The following is a 16,137-nucleotide window of genomic DNA, read 5'->3' as shown; positions in this document are numbered from 1 at the left end:
GATGCTACTAGAAACTTTCTACATAAAAAAAAATAAGGAATTCCCAGGCACTCAAGTGTTTCATGATTTTGCTTTTTCACTGACACAACAATGCTCTCACAAGCAAAATCTACTTTTGTCACATGCATACCCTCTAAAGTTATTAGCATCTCTAATAATGATTAACAATTAATGTAAGCTTTTTAGACTTAGTCCTCCCCAGAAAAAGCTTGTTTGCTCATTATGTTGCAGCAAAGATGTTTCCAGTTACACAGAAATTATGCCATTTTAATCCATGCACAGATGATCAAGCAACTCAGTGAAATAAAAAACTGGTTTAAAAATGGCTGTACATGTCACACCATACCTTAGGGCACACACACAAAAGTCATACAGTGTCAAGAACCCCACCTCAAGTCACTTACCCATTTCTGAAACACATAAAGCCTACAACTTCTAATTTTCAGCACAATTTAAGTGCTGTTTAAAGTGTAGCCTAATGACTTTTGGTAGTTCAAATTCAGACATCGACAAAGTTGTTTCTGCTATGAGACCCAAACAGTAACATAAAAACTCAGAAACTAAATGACCAACAATCCCTTTTACAAAACACTTTTACACTTGAGCAGAATGGGTTGCTAAAAATAAGCAGCAAGGAAATGTGGAAAATACTTTTTTCTCTTACGAATCAAAACTTAGGTCCAGGTTCTATGTCATCAGAATCTCAGGACAAGGAGGATGCAATAACGGGACTGGTAGTAATCAATTCTACTTTGGCTGTGAGTACCTCTATCATTTTTATCCTGAGCCTTTTTTGGTCAACTATGCATAAAACATAAGTCTGTCTCAGTTACCATCCATTTTTTCATTAATAGCTGTATTTTTCTAACTATTTTCCATCACAGTAGTTGCTCCTATGGCAACACATTCTCTAAAATTCATTCTTTCAGAGTGACCACACTCTATTACAAGTGAAAGACAACTGAACGGGGCAGCCTACATCTGTCCCCTATTTTCCATTAGGAAACTCTGGAAGTAATTGCCCAACTAGTCTGATTGCCAACTATTTTAATATTGAAAAATATTTGCATCTATGGCCAGTCAAAAGTAATACATACAATTAACGAAAAGGAACAGCAGGTGACGTATGCTGAAATTTTCTTATTACAGTTCCTTCTAAAAAAAATGCTATAGAAATACAGACGATTACAGCATTCCAGATTTTATACTACTGGATGTTATGGATTGGGAGAATAATACCATTTACATGCAGTTATTTCTGGAGAGGTTTGGAGCTTTTTTTGTTGGTTAGTGGGATTTTTGCTTGCTAAGTATATCAGATTTGCATGGTGTCTGCCTTCCTTGTTCTCCCCGTGACTTGTGAATTCATTGGATAATTCCAACAATTTTTATTTATTTTTTAATAAAAGGCTACAGTTTCTCAAAAATATTAGATATAAGATTTGTATTAAATCACCAGAGGACAAAAAATCCTTGCAAGCATCCTTAAAAAAATAAAACAAAACCAAAGGAGCTCTTTCCAACTGCACTGAAAGTCATAACAGAAAATCCAATATAGGAGGAAAATCCTCTGATATTGCAGGAGAATTTTGATTAGATTTCATTCCTCATTAGACAACAAAGAATCTAGGAGGGAGAGAAAAATACAAAAAAACATTAGCTCTGCTTCTCCTGGATACACTTGTGAATCCTTAAGTTTTACTTGAGCTTTTTTGGTTAAGGATTTGAAAGGGCAAAGGCGAAAGAGAGGATATCATACATGTATCCTGCTAGTTTAATTAGGTTATCTTTCAACCAAACTTTGGGTGGCAGTTTTTTTAAGCAAATGCTTTCCAGATTTTGAATACTCATTTGCAGATGTATAAAAATGTATGCGTAGAACACAGTACTTAGTTCTTTGAATGACCAAGGAAACTATACCTGTGAAAATTAAAATTAAGCATCTTTGAGTCTCTTCAAGTGAAAATAAGCAAGAATAATTGCTGCAGCATGCTTAGGAGACTGATCCCTCAACCCTTGCCATGCCAAACCCATTATCACCCCAAAGGGGATAATAACTGTCACGCCTAGTCTCAAGCTCAAGTACATTTGTTAGTGCACTGACTGATACAGAAAACACGGTCTAGCATAAAAGATGCTTCACACTAAAGTGTGCTAATGAATCAAAGTGACAGGAGAGAGTTTTAACCTTCACAGAGCAAAGGAGTTGTTTGCTAACTAGTCAAGTAGAGGAAATAAGAGTATAACAAGAGACATTTGTACACACAAGAAAGTAAAACAAAGCTTCTCTTTCTTTTGTTTCAGATCAGAAATAATAGCTTGGCCATCTCCTGCATAAAGAGGAAACATAATTAGTTCCAGGGTGAAAAAATGGAATCTGTCTGGACACCTTGGAATTCTTCAAAGGAGAGGACCAGCCGTGACTGTGAACCAGATCACACCTAAAGAATGGCTCCAGTGAACAAATTCCCTCACCAGAAAGCTCTAGCAGGTCAAGGCTCCAAAACAACATTCACTCTAAAGGGAGGACCCAAAGGTGAAAGGTAAGCACAAAGACTGAAATTGAGACTGACAGAAGTTCAGTGGGCTAAGGAAAATGTTTTGCAATCTATACTTCTGCTGCACAGATGGCCCCATACATAAGAGAAGCCGTGGGTATAGGCACCTTTTTAACAATGTTTCAAAGAGCACAAATACTGTTACCAGACATTACAATAGTGAACAATACTCATTTATTTTTATTAAAAACAGATTAATGTTCAATGTAGCAATGTAATGAAATTGACATTTATTTTCACACACAGAAAGAGAATCTTTCCCAATAGCTGCTGCTTTAGCTTTTTGTTTATTCTCTACCTTCCTCTGTTTCTACAGGGCTTTTGTTTTTGTTTTGGGGTTTGTGTCATTGTTGTTTTTTAATTCAGGGGTGGTGGTGGGTTTTGTTTCTTTGTTTTCACTATGCTTGTAACCCAGCCTTCCAAAACTTCAGCTGTTTTTTCAGTTTAGGTAGGCTTGTGGTTCTATTTTCACATACAAGTTTTCACATTCTCTCCTATTTAGAGGGGTTTTTTTCAGTTCAAGATTCAAAATTTTACTGGGCACAGACAAATCAATTCTGCTCTATATGTGCAGTGGACCCGAAATCATCTGGAAAGCCTGGAAGCAACTGTATGTGTAACACATTAGTTACTTGGGGACATGATGAAATTCAGAACATTCTGAATGCAGCACACACATTGTAGATCTTATGAGTCCCAGAGGCAAACTTTCTGTACATATTTCTGTCCAGGGAATCCTAGCCAAAACACAGCAAGCCTAAACATAAAACTTTTAACCGCTGAGAAAGAGAGAGGTACATTCATACCTTTCAAATAAAAGTAAAAAATACATTTGAAAGCCAGTATAAGGAGATTCAGATCTCTTTTTCTAGGTCTCTTTGTGAAAGATTTTTCAGTCATCTTATTTGCCTGATAAACAAACAGTAGAACACACTTTAAACTGGAATATCCCCTGGGATGGTTAGTCAAAAAAAAACTCTAGTAATAAACTCTGGGAATAAAACCCTGGTTTACAAGGGTTACAGGATGACCAGGACTTTCTCCACCACGGCAGCAGACAACAGCAATTCTGTGATTCCCAAAATTCTAGGCAGTACTTCCAGTCCTTGATTTTATTTTATTTATCCTAACACTCCACATGTCATGGTACTCTCACAGACATCCTCCCTTACTTGCTGAAATCAGTTCTGTCCTTTGAACAACTAACTTGTCTTCTTTTCTTGTGTACTTACAGAAACAATTTATAAACTCAAGTTTACTATAAAATTAAGCAGTTTACATCTAAATCATTATCATCCAGCTATTTTCATTTTTAAGTTTTAATGAAAACATTTCAGCTTTTGGAGTTAAGATTATAATGTTATGGCAAAAATACTGAATATACAATAGCAAATACAGTAAAATACAAGGCCTCAAATGTTTTAGTGTGTTAGTATATGTGCAACCCGCATAAAGAGAAGAAGAGTAGTTCTGGAATATAAGTTCATGTCATATAAAGGACAATAGTTTCATTTTAGTGAATGCTGAAAAGCCACAAAGCACCGCAATGACCAATTCAGCAATAACTTTAAAGGCTCCTATTAACAGCAATGGAGGGAGATAGAGAGAGATAAAAGGAGTCATTCCCCAATAATGAAAGTTATGTTCCCACTTTTTTAAAAAACAACTCTGCTATGAGCCAGAATGAAATGAAGTAACAATTACTTAGATATTTTCTGCTAACCAAAACCACACTTCTCAGTCTTCAAGGGATCATTTGTCCCTGAGACAACCACTCTGCTAAGGCTAGACTATAAGTTATTGATGTTGTTTATGGAGGTGGGGGAGCGATTCCATCTGTCTGTGATGGGCATTGCAGATTTTTTTAAAGAAAATAGTCAATTCCAAAGAGTTTACTGATAGAATGCTCTCTGAAAGCTTGACCTGAACAAGCTGAGTAACTGTTAGGCAACTGCTACTTACAACTCAAGTCTCAGAAACTGATTTGTTCATGATAATCATCTTACACAGATGAACCATACATTGTGGTTTACATGTGTGTGGGATCTCTATGTTATCTATGCTAATAAAACATTAATCAAGAGGCAAATTTATAGCAGGCACTTTGTAAGGAAGGTCAGGACAGGTCAGCCTCACATAATAGGAAACAACTACAGGCTAGATCTTAACACTGTAACTGAACACCCTTGTTACTTTACCTTGGCCCTTGGGATCAAGACTAGTAGCAAAATGTTTTTTCTCCCTCAGAATGGTGTTTCTCTCACCATAAACTGAAATATGACCATTAAAATGGTCATTATTTTTATCCATCTTGAGAACATTCACACATTTTGAAAGAAAAAAATCTAAAACAGTCATTTTCCCCTACACCTACAACAGAAATAAAAAAATAAAAAATAAAAAAACCCAAACCAAAACTTAGGTAGCATTTTAATTTATGTGATAAATTATTTTTATTTTAACTCAGTAGCTGTCCTAATCCCATATAATTTATTTTCTATTGGGATTCTTACCAGGTCAAGTTACTCAGTAACAGAATTTAGGTTTAGATAAATGGCATTTCTTATAATACTCCTTAGCTAATGCATTAAGACATCTCAAAAAAAAAAAAAAAGCCTTTAGAAAAGGTAAATATTGCTTTTAGTGTGCCTCAACAATCGATTCCTAATGAAGAAAATATTGATGGTTCTGAATAGTCACTACAAGTCAAAGAGCATGGCCTCATCACCTGCTCTGTCATTTTCTATACATTCCAGTAATATACATATATAGTTACGGACAGAACATGAAACTAATTGGTAATATTTACAGATATTTTTTTTTTCCTTAAAGGGACTCCCTTTCTATTTTGAAGTAGATAGCAAATAAATGAGCAAACAGGAATCTAATTTTTGAGACAGAGGCTTATCATACAGTTCCTAGCTATAATGTCTTCCAAATATCAACTCCCTTCCTGAAGAGATTAGCTGAATACAAATGACAGTTTCAATGTTAACCATTGCACAAGGACAGGAAAAAGCAAATCCACGACACACTGACAAGTGAAATATTTAATGAAACTAAAGAGCATTCAGATTCTGCAAAATCCCATAGTCAGTATTAGAACTGAAGTACTAAAGAAAGTGAAATCATGATTGTGAAACTCAAATAAAACAACACAAAAAGGCATAAGAAAAGCTCTTATGAATGTTTCAAGCCACACAACTTCTTGAAGGCTAACACAGAGGTGTTTTCAAATATTGTGACTTACCTTCCTTCATTGACAAGCTCAATAAAGGCAAGGCCAGCATTCTTCTGTATAGAGTTCTGCCACTCCTGGGAAAAACACAAGAGAAAACTGGTTGTATAAAAACAAAACCAAGAAAAAACATTTTCAACTACAAAGTTACTCACTTTCTTTTCGATCTTAGCAATTTACACCACCATCAGTAAACGTACATGGCATGAACTGTGTGCTAATCAGGAAGGAAACACTGCCAGCATGAAGAACCAGAACTGTATCATTTACTCAAAATCATATTTTGTGGAGGGGAGAAGGAAATACAAGAATATCCCACAAACAACTGCATCATTTTCTTTTGCTGTGTTATGTAGCTTCTGATTGCTTTTTGCCTTATTGAACTTCGATAATGCCAGAAACAAACTGTTTCATGTTAACATAAGGCTCACTCTTTATACACAATTTTTTCTTACAGTTTAAAGTCTGGTTAACATATATGCTGATAATAATCCTCAGCATCATGGCGTCATCTGTATTCAAAACAATCTGTTAATAACCCAAATATTACATCATTAACACCTAGTAAATTTCAAAACAACTTTTAACACATTTTTAACACTGTAAATTTTTAATACACTGAAGAAATAGTAATGTCAGACACAAGAGCACTGCACATTTCTTACATCCAACTGACTCCTGAATTTCAACAGAATTCTAAACCTCATACATGTAAGCAGGTTTTGCCTGGCCCCAAGACAGAAACCAACACAGATGACCTATCTCTGGGGCTTGCTTCCCTGATTTGAAAGCTGAGGAAAAAACAGAATTGGTTAACACAAATATCAAGATTTTAAAATTCTAAACTCAATAGGAACAAGTTGACAGAGCTAAAAGTTAGGGTAGTAAGTATGTGAACCTTTTATTCTGGAGGAAATGTAGAGGCATTTGCACAGAACAGGGCAAATACAACTCTTGGTTTAAAATCTACCAATTCTGTAAACTACTACAAAAGACAGATTCTGCAGCAAACAGATTGTTAAGTTTCATAAGCTTTTCTACATCAGCTTCTTTGTTTTTTTTCAGTCTGTGTTGTATGAAATAATAATCCTAATGATTATTCACATCGCTACTTCTATCATTGCAGTTCTTATCCAAAATCTCACCAGCTCCAGAACAGGGAAAAGAGGCAAAACTGTAAGTTCTCTTGCACAAATTTCAGATTTGCTTAATATTTGCTGAATATAGGAGGTTTTAATACCCACTGTCGGAGTACATTTTTTGCAGCTCTGTGACACAGAATTACCTCTCAGTCAGTGACACAAAGGTTTGATAAGATATACACAAAAGCCACTAGAACAATGTTGTTTCTTTACAGTTTAAATCCTGCCCCACAAGCCCTTCCCCCCCAAACAAACAAACAAAAAGAGTTTTCCAGATTTCAAATACAGTGGAGAGATTGTAACTTATCACTTGACATGTTCCAGGCCCTATTTAATCTTCTGTCACTTTTTAGTTGCAATGATTTTCAAGTAGTCAGAATTAAGAGTAGAATAACTGGAATTTGTGATTTATTATTCATTATGAATTATAAATGTATATAATTACTTTTTATATAACTACTTTATATGCATTAATAAGCAAGCATCATGCTAAGCAGCAGCTAAGCTCCATTTACACAGTATCACTTATGGGGTTTTGTGGCATTTGTAGGGTTTTTTTTCAGGTCACATAACATAGCTTCATTGGTCTTTACTGTAACATATTACATTGTAAGATCTTAGTATTTCTCCCACAATCCTTCCCCCAGTTTTTCTCTATTGCCTTATTTTAGCTTACATGGCTTCATGTCAGTCTGTAAGCTGTCTGAAATAGCTTTACGCATTCTTTTTTTCCATAAAAGCCTTTTAGCTGCTAATTTTCCAAACAAAATAGCATATGCAACTAATCCATGTGAGTTTTTAAAATGTAATAGAAAGCTGTAAACATGATATTTTCGTATCTTCATATGATTATTGACACTATTCTGTTAGCTTAAATGGGCAAAAGCTCAAGCAAAGCAAAATAACTTTTTCCATTTATGACATTGTCCATCTGTTGCTCTGCTCTTTTTTAAAGAGCTCATTACAATACGTGAAAATTTAATTGGTGAAGACGGAGGTTGCCAAAAGTGAAAAGAAAGTGCATTTATCATGATACTTTTCAGTATTTTTCTCCGTATCAGACATCATCAAAGGAGGCGTTAGTCTAAACAATTTCATAAATCACAGCTGAACACACCCTAAAGCTAATTTTAAATAGTTGAAAGAAAAGACTAATGGTCATCATCTTTCATGATCCATTCAATATTTCCCCACAGTACATGTTCTCTCCCAAACAATTACACTCAGTATGCATATTGCATTATTATATCAACATCTTAGTTATCCATCTCCCTAAGGTATCAGGGAAAAACACGTTAAAAGCTTCAAACTCAACCACTAATGCAACTAAATAACTACGAAACACACTTCAGCACTTTCCTAAGGAAGGACTGTAAGGGAAGATCAACAAAGTCAATATTTTCATACCTGTTGTAAACTGTACTTAATTGACCATCATTTCCTACAGATATAAATGTTTAGTAACAGCGACATAACCTGCTTTTAATGCTTTTGGTCAGTGTACACTCTACATTGAAGCATGAAAAAAAACCCTGGGAGCTCTGAACACTATTCACAAATAACTGTAACAAAAACCAACCACTACAAGGAGAAAAATAAGAAATCACATTTTATTCTAATACTATATCTGATGTGTAAACTTCCTAGCTCTTTATTGTTTCACATACTTTCTTAATGGAATCTGTGAACACTTCTGCAAGTACTTTAGATAAAATGCCAGTACTATATCCTTTTCTGCAACTGTCCTTCAAATCTCTTATGAATTATAATTTGGTACCGAATAACACATTACATTTCCTGTTGCTACAGCATAATTCTGCCATAACCAAAATTATATACCAGTTCTCTATAGCACCAATTTTATATCAACAAGTTTCATTAACACATTCTTACTGAGTGCCCAAGGATCATCAAATGCAAACATTAAACAGTACTTGTCTTAAAACCCTTCTTTCAGAAACTAATGATCTCCCTCAAGGTTATATCATGCCCTACTGTTGTCCCATTTGAGTTAGGTTGAGTTTATGTAATTAATTCTAACTAATCATCAATCGTATGACAGTACCAAATACTTTAATAAAACTCATAAATTATTCCATTTTCTTTGTGTAGGAAATACATTTTGTCCAAAGACCACAACATGCATTAGATAGCAACCAATGAGATTAATCTAGCAAAACAATCTTTAGTAATTCTATATCCCATTTTATTTCCTTTCAGGTACATATGCATGTGTAGTTATCTCAGTCTTCAAAGGCATTGAAAAGTCTTCTGTACTAAGTGATTTTCCAATTTCCTTTCTTAAAAATTAGGTATATCTCTAATCATAAGGCATCATCAGATAAATGTTCTTGAAAAATTCTACATTGAAGTTGAATTTCCCAGTGTCAATTCTGTTGATCAATCATCTTCCTCCATTTGTTGCTGGCTCCCTACTCATTCTGAATATCCTTGTTCCAATCCAATACTTCAGGAGCTTCTTATTTACCAGAACAGGCCTGCTCAAAAGCCTTTTCTATAAGCAGCAGTTTGTAGGAGCCAGCTTCAAACCAAAGAAATGCAGGTCGTTCTTTGACCAGTGCATTACACATTAGTGGAATCTATCACATCAAAGGATGCTGTAGTGACTAAAAGTTCAACAGGATCAAGAGGAGCCTGCATATGTACATGGAAGGAAAATACACTGATACTGACTAAATAACACAGAAACTACATCCAATTCACAAAATACCCCAAACTGAATATAGCTGAAAGTGGAAGGTTATCATACAGGCTTGTCTTATTCTTCTTCAGCATCTCTTTGTGTCTATTATCTAATCCAATATAGCCATTCTTAAACTCTAGTCACTCAAAAAAATGCAAAGAAAATTTTGCTGGTAAACATTTTTGTTGGTTTGTAATCTGAAGTGCTTGCCTGTAGGCGGCAAATGGATATACCCCTCCTCACTTGTACATTTCTAGGAAAAAAATACAACCATATTTCAAACAAAACAAAATCTGTAGTCTTCAAGCTATATAAAAGCATTTGCAAAACTGATTTGTCAATTAAATGTGGATCTTTAACAGAATATTTAAAACATTTCCAATAGAGGAAAATGGCTTTATTTTCAATTGCAGGCAACTGCATTGCTACTTTCATTCATATATACATACACATGCATGACCCTTAGTAATTCATTTTCGTCTGAAAATTAAAAAAATATCCTAACAAGGTCAATATATTCCACAATTAAGAAATGTATCTATCAGTTGAAATACACATTCATAAGCAAGCAAAAAAGAGCCAGTTCTTTGCTAATCCATCCTTCCCATAAAACTGGTGGAGTTTTAATAATTTATTTTGGTTATGAAACAAAGGAGAAGGATGACTTTGGTACTGACAACTATGAATGGAGCATGAAGGAGCACAGTGGGAAAATGTGTTAACATATGACTAAGAGACATATTATATCCTAGAGTAAAGGTCAAATCTGCATGAAAAACTTGTTCATAGAGAGATATACTAATCTTTAAGTGCCTAAAGTAAACTATCAAGAACTTTTCAGCAGTGTTTGCACTTGGTGTCAGCACTCTCTCAGCACCACATCCACTACAGGCTTGAATGAACATCTAGTGAAAAGTAGATTGTATCTCAGCTGAGTTCTTAATAATTAAAAAAAAAAAAAACCAAGAAAAAACAGGTTAGACTGCATGTTAAGCAGAATCTCTGCAAACATAAATTCCTTTTAAAGAATTGAATCATGTTTATTCTATTCTACAAAGCTCAATTGAAAAAAAAAAATTAAAACCAACGTGGAATTATGGGAAATAATGTCTAGAAACACAACGCAGTAATTTAATAACAAAAGTAGCTCAGGCTAAGTAGTATACGAAACAAAAATTTTGCAAGGATGGGATATTCTAATATACGAGTAACATGAAAACACATTTGGAGACAATGTTATTTAGTATACATACAGTCATACTTGGGTGCTAAAATAAAATTTTAAAACCATAAATCAATAATGGAAGATTAGAAACTGACTGGGAAAAAAATAATTTCAATAATTATATATATGGTCCTTTCTCTACAGAAGAGCATCACTGTTGCTGAATCTTGACACAAAGAAAGCTTACAAAAATATTTACTACTATTCTAACAGTTTAGAACATCTTGTCAGAGGAAAACTTAAAACAAGCTTGAATTTATTAAAATTTCAACAATGGATACTATTCCACACTAAACAATGGCTTGTCTATGAAAGCTTTAACATGGCATGTATGTAACAAGTCAAGCTATATCCCTAATCAATACAGAGGGTTTGATTTCAGTAAGGGTGATAAAAGTTACTCTAACCCTGGCCAGCTACAAGCTCTCAACAGATGATCATCATTAGGCCTCTATCAGGGTTCCACATACTCAAGCTATACAAATGTGTCCTATTAATACATGGGTCTGTCTGTTTGGCAACTCCAGTCTTGAGACAAATGGCAGCTGCTGCCCCTCAAGGTCTGAAGTCAAGTCCTCAGGGAATCTAAAAGCCCAACTGGAAAAATCAAGGCCTGTTCATTAGAGACTGCTCCAGGGGAAACTTGCAAGGCTGCCATCAGAACTATATAAAAGAGCTAATTATTTTTATAAGACTTTAAAACTATCAAACACACTCAGTTACAATAAAAAGTATTTACTGCTGGCATTCCATTAAAATTGACATTGCTTTTTGTCAAAAAAATCGGCTAGTGACAGTACACAACCGAAGTCTTTGCATTAAAAATTTTAATGAGTCTTCTAGGAGAAATTTGTGTAAAAATTAACTAAATGAGATAGCTTCTCAAATGAAGGTATAACACCAAGCATGCTGTTGAAGGAAAATATTCCAAACACGCTCACATCAAACTAAATAATGAACTATAAAGCTGGGCTGAGATTACGCATGTGTGATTACGTACCCCTGAAAAGGACAAAAAAGTCAAGAATAACACATGCTCAGCATTGCAAAACTGCCTGAGAAGAACACATAGCATTCTTGTTTACAACCTATGCTGTCAACCAGTAACTGAAAATGCTGCAGTACACCAGTGTATTGATGAAAGGCACATGGCCCAGTTGGTATCAAACACCAAGACCAAGCAGAAAAAAATTAAAACCAAAAGCGTTTCAGTATTTTTCCTCTGATAAAACACAAAGATTATAACAACAATAGCTACTTTCATAAAGTATACTCTGGGGAAGAGTTGGAACATGATTTTTTTATTCATAACCACAAAATTGTTTACCATTTTAGCTATCAAACAGAATCAAAGTTTCTTATACTGAAATATTTTTCCAGCTGCACTGGATGACAACACTCTATTGAATTCTAATGGTCTAACAGATCACTGCTGTAGAGTATTTATTACACAGTATTTATTAGACATCGTTTAAAAGTGCTATATGAAATTCATTAGTGTTCCTTAATCAATTCTTGGATCAACATGCACATTACCTTCCGACAGCCTAATTCAAAAAAGCAATTATGACCCTAGTCCTTATGTAAAAGGACGACAGAAAGAAGCTATGTTACACTGGTTTAAAAGAATGAAAATGTAAAGAAAACAGATTAGGAATGATTTATATCAATGCCTAGTGCTGAAGTTAATTACAACTAACCCAATAAAATAGTGCCTTTATTATTGTACAGCAAGTAATAACCTTAGACGCAGAAAACAGAATTCTTTACCGACTTTTGCATGCTCAATTCCACAGCACACTACATTAAGAATTAAAGAAGCAGTAAATAAGCCACACAGAAACAGCAGGTTTTTAACTAAAAGCAGAAGACTCCCCTGCTGTTTAACCGTTTGGGATATTCCATGTAAACAGAGCTTCCTATAAACTGGTATTATGTTGTTAGTGGTAAATGCCTAAAACTGCCTTATAATGAGAGTTTAATTTCAATAACTAAAAATTTGAGTTCAAGTCACAATAAGTTTTTACAGATTCTGAAAACACATCATATGCACATAGAGCTGAAGTAGTTTGCATACTTCAGTTCTATATAGTTCAGCAAAATACTAAATAAAAAACTGTCAGCTTGTCAATGACTTATACCATAAGATTACTCTGAGATAACTATTGTCTTCTCCACAAACTATGTAAATCTATCCTAAACCATACAGTATTATGAAAGATATGCTACATAAAATGTTACAGCACATACAGTCTTCAACAACTACACACAGCCAGAAAATCTTGACAGAGGTTGCAGTTGTCATATTTTTTAGTAATACAAATTCCCTTAAAACAGGATTGTAGTAATAAAACTGAAATCACATAATCCAAAAGTTCATGTAAAATATGAAAATATCACTGTCTGTAATCTGAAAGGTCATATAAAATTATGAAAATATCACTCACTGCATAAATAAAATGCTATCAGTAATAACTAGCACAGCATAAGAGCTGCATAGAAATCAAACATTTTATCCAGTATCAAAAAAAGCATGAACACATATATAAAAAACATTCATTACATGCCTTTTATAGAGGTTTAATTCATGACCTGACAAACAAAATTTTGCCCCTAGAACCAATATCAGGTTAAGATGAAACATGTAAGTTTATGTTAAATTCCAGTTCATTTACAATTCCAGTAAAGCCAGTTCATTTACAGTCCCAATACAGCCACAAACTGTAGAATAGGGAAAAACTGAATGAGTGGATCACTGATTTCAGGTCCTGATGGAGGAAGCAATTTGCTTGGGCAGCCTCTCCCCTTCTCTCTCCCACTGGCAGGCTGTTGCCATGACTCCTCATGAAACGAAATTAGGGGTCAGGTTTGAGTTCATCTAGCAGCAAACCTTTTCCACCACAGCTTCCTCTTCAGGTTCTTTAACCATCGCCTATTTTCAATGCTGAGATGAAAGACAGTAGCTTCAGGATAGAACAGGAACAGAAATCTTAAACATTAATTGAGAAACCGAAGTACCAAGCGGTTCTGTAAATATGCAGCCATGGGAAGCAAGAAACTAAAAGTCAAAAGAGATGAGTCAGAAAAACAGAAGTGAGGAAAAGGGACAACATAAGAAGAACAAAGGGAAGAGATCCAAACAATCAAGTTGCAGTGCCAGCATCGTTTTTATGTAGAAAGAAAAACAAACCGAGGAACAGAAGGATTACAAAGTAACTGCCTCAACTTCAATGCTTTTTTTATTTAACTGTGATTCTTATTTGAGTTTTTGTAAAACCACTGCATGGAAAAACTATCTTCAAAGGTAGACTACTAGACTACTAATTATAAAGACAAGAAAATCACAGCATGCTCCTTGGTGCACGGTTGCACTAGTAGTGATAGACTGATTCCACCGGTAGCAACATTCATCATTACTATCACTAAACTGGAGAAACCTTCCTGCTCAATGTCTGATTAAATAAATAGAATAAAAAACTCAACAATATAGACAGTGAATACAATTATGGAACTAAAAGCCCCTTTGTATTACCCTTTTACCCAAATGTAGCTTTGTTTCAATTTAAACTCTCATAACGAATGCATGCATACTATGAACAAGATTCCTGCTATCATTGTACCTCTGAGGGAATGAAACCAAAGTATGTAAACCAGTCCTACCTCTTCACTTTAAAGACAGAATGTCCAAATCTGCCCCTTATCATTCCCTTGGTAATCCTATCCTAATGCAGATCTTTTAAGAAAAGATTCAGAGAAAAGGAAGCTAAATCAAAATTTTTTTTCTTTTTCTTTTTTTTTTTTTTACAAAAAAGGGCAGAAAACCTAAATGTGTTTCTTCCATTGCACTCCATTTGCATACTACATTCTCTTCCTCATCCTACATCTGTTATCTTCATTCAGATTAAAATATTCTGGGTATCCATTATTCCATTGTTACACAACACCAGGCAACACAGGGCTCTGTTGTCATCTGCCCCTGTACATTGCTACAACAAACATGATAAACAATAGTTTTCTGCTCCTTTCACTGCAAATCTTCCCCCCACACACACATTCACCAAGCAAATTTTCCAGAAATGAAGGAACATAACCACTTCTGGTTTAAGTAGAAACATAAATAAATGTCTTTATAAATTCCAGCCGATTCTTCTGAATCAAATTTGACTCTAGGATATAACTACCTAACAGACATGTACCTCAACATCATATTGATTGCTGCATAATACGAATTATGAGTTTTTTCACTTAAACAAGTAAAAGATTAGTGCATCATCTTCAATAATACAGATGCTTTACCAGTTGCACAGATATATAAAAAGATACAGATACGTATAAATAAGACTAAAGGTTAAACAATAAACTGAACAGCACTACCGTGCAAAGCTTCTCCTGACACAAATGAGTAAACAGTACTGCTCCCCAAACCATGTGCTTCTTAAGCAGTTTTGCTTGGAAACAGAGACACGTTATTTGATTTATTAACATGAACAAAAATGTTCACATATTTGTGATTAATATAAAGTCAGTGACAAGCGCTGCTGCTCACTGAACTTTCCATAATCTCATACCCCTCCCCTCCACTAAACCTCTTTCCATGGTCTCAAATTAAACAGACTAGCTGTAAAACAGCAGGGTGTCAAATTAAAGCACACTTTATTTTCAGAGGTCTCCACACTTCGTGGCTGACTTCCTGTCAGGAAGAGTTCCATTTCAGTGCAGAGCCCCATCAGCAGGGAGCTCACAGAATTAAGTGCCAGTTGATATTACTTTGTTTTGCATTTACCACCCATGAGAATATTGTTCAAAGATCTAGTTATAAAGTCAGCATGGTATCATCCTTCTGACTAGACTGCCAAGCCACAGGGTGTGCTCTCACTGCACAAAACTCGCCTTAAATGGTGGTGTTTTTTTAAGCCCTAGTGTGCTGGTGAAGCAACAGGATGCCTTTTTTCTTCAGAAAAGTCTTGCTTCTGTAGCTAAATTATGTTCCCTTAGTTTTGAACATCTGAAGCACTGTACATTAATGAAAATGAAGCTGTCCTGTTCCCCTATCACAGCCCTAAGATTCACACATTTGATATCCATTCTCATCCCTAAACATAAAAATTTATACATCAATCACACAAATTCTCAGCAACACAGTTTTAAAGGCTAATATTTTTAGCTGTAATGAACATGTGTTCCATTAAAACCCACACCAACATGTCCTAGATTCCTGACCAAATTCAACTGATTTTCATTTCGTAAGGTAATTTTTCTTAGTAAAAGCC

General features: G+C 34.8%; 1 protein-coding gene across 3 annotated transcripts in view; it reads right to left on the bottom strand.

Annotated features, from left to right (window-relative positions):
* The window catches only part of LRBA (LPS responsive beige-like anchor protein), a 400,194-nt gene that overhangs the window by 268,187 nt on the left and 115,870 nt on the right, over positions 1–16,137 (bottom strand). For all 3 annotated transcript variants that reach the window (XM_061350996.1, XM_061350998.1, XM_061350997.1), the window contains exon 34: positions 5,809–5,873. In XM_061350996.1, coding sequence (XP_061206980.1) covers positions 5,809–5,873 — 65 coding nt within the window. The remainder of the gene's footprint in view (positions 1–5,808; positions 5,874–16,137) is intronic.

The sequence above is a fragment of the Neopsephotus bourkii genome, unplaced genomic scaffold (genome assembly GCF_033783945.1).
Source record: "Neopsephotus bourkii isolate Nb327-2 ecotype Australia unplaced genomic scaffold, CSIRO-AGI_Nbou_v1 NB_547, whole genome shotgun sequence".
NCBI classification, from domain to species: Eukaryota; Metazoa; Chordata; class Aves; order Psittaciformes; family Psittacidae; genus Neopsephotus; species Neopsephotus bourkii.
This window is presented reverse-complemented; position numbering and strand designations above follow the sequence as displayed.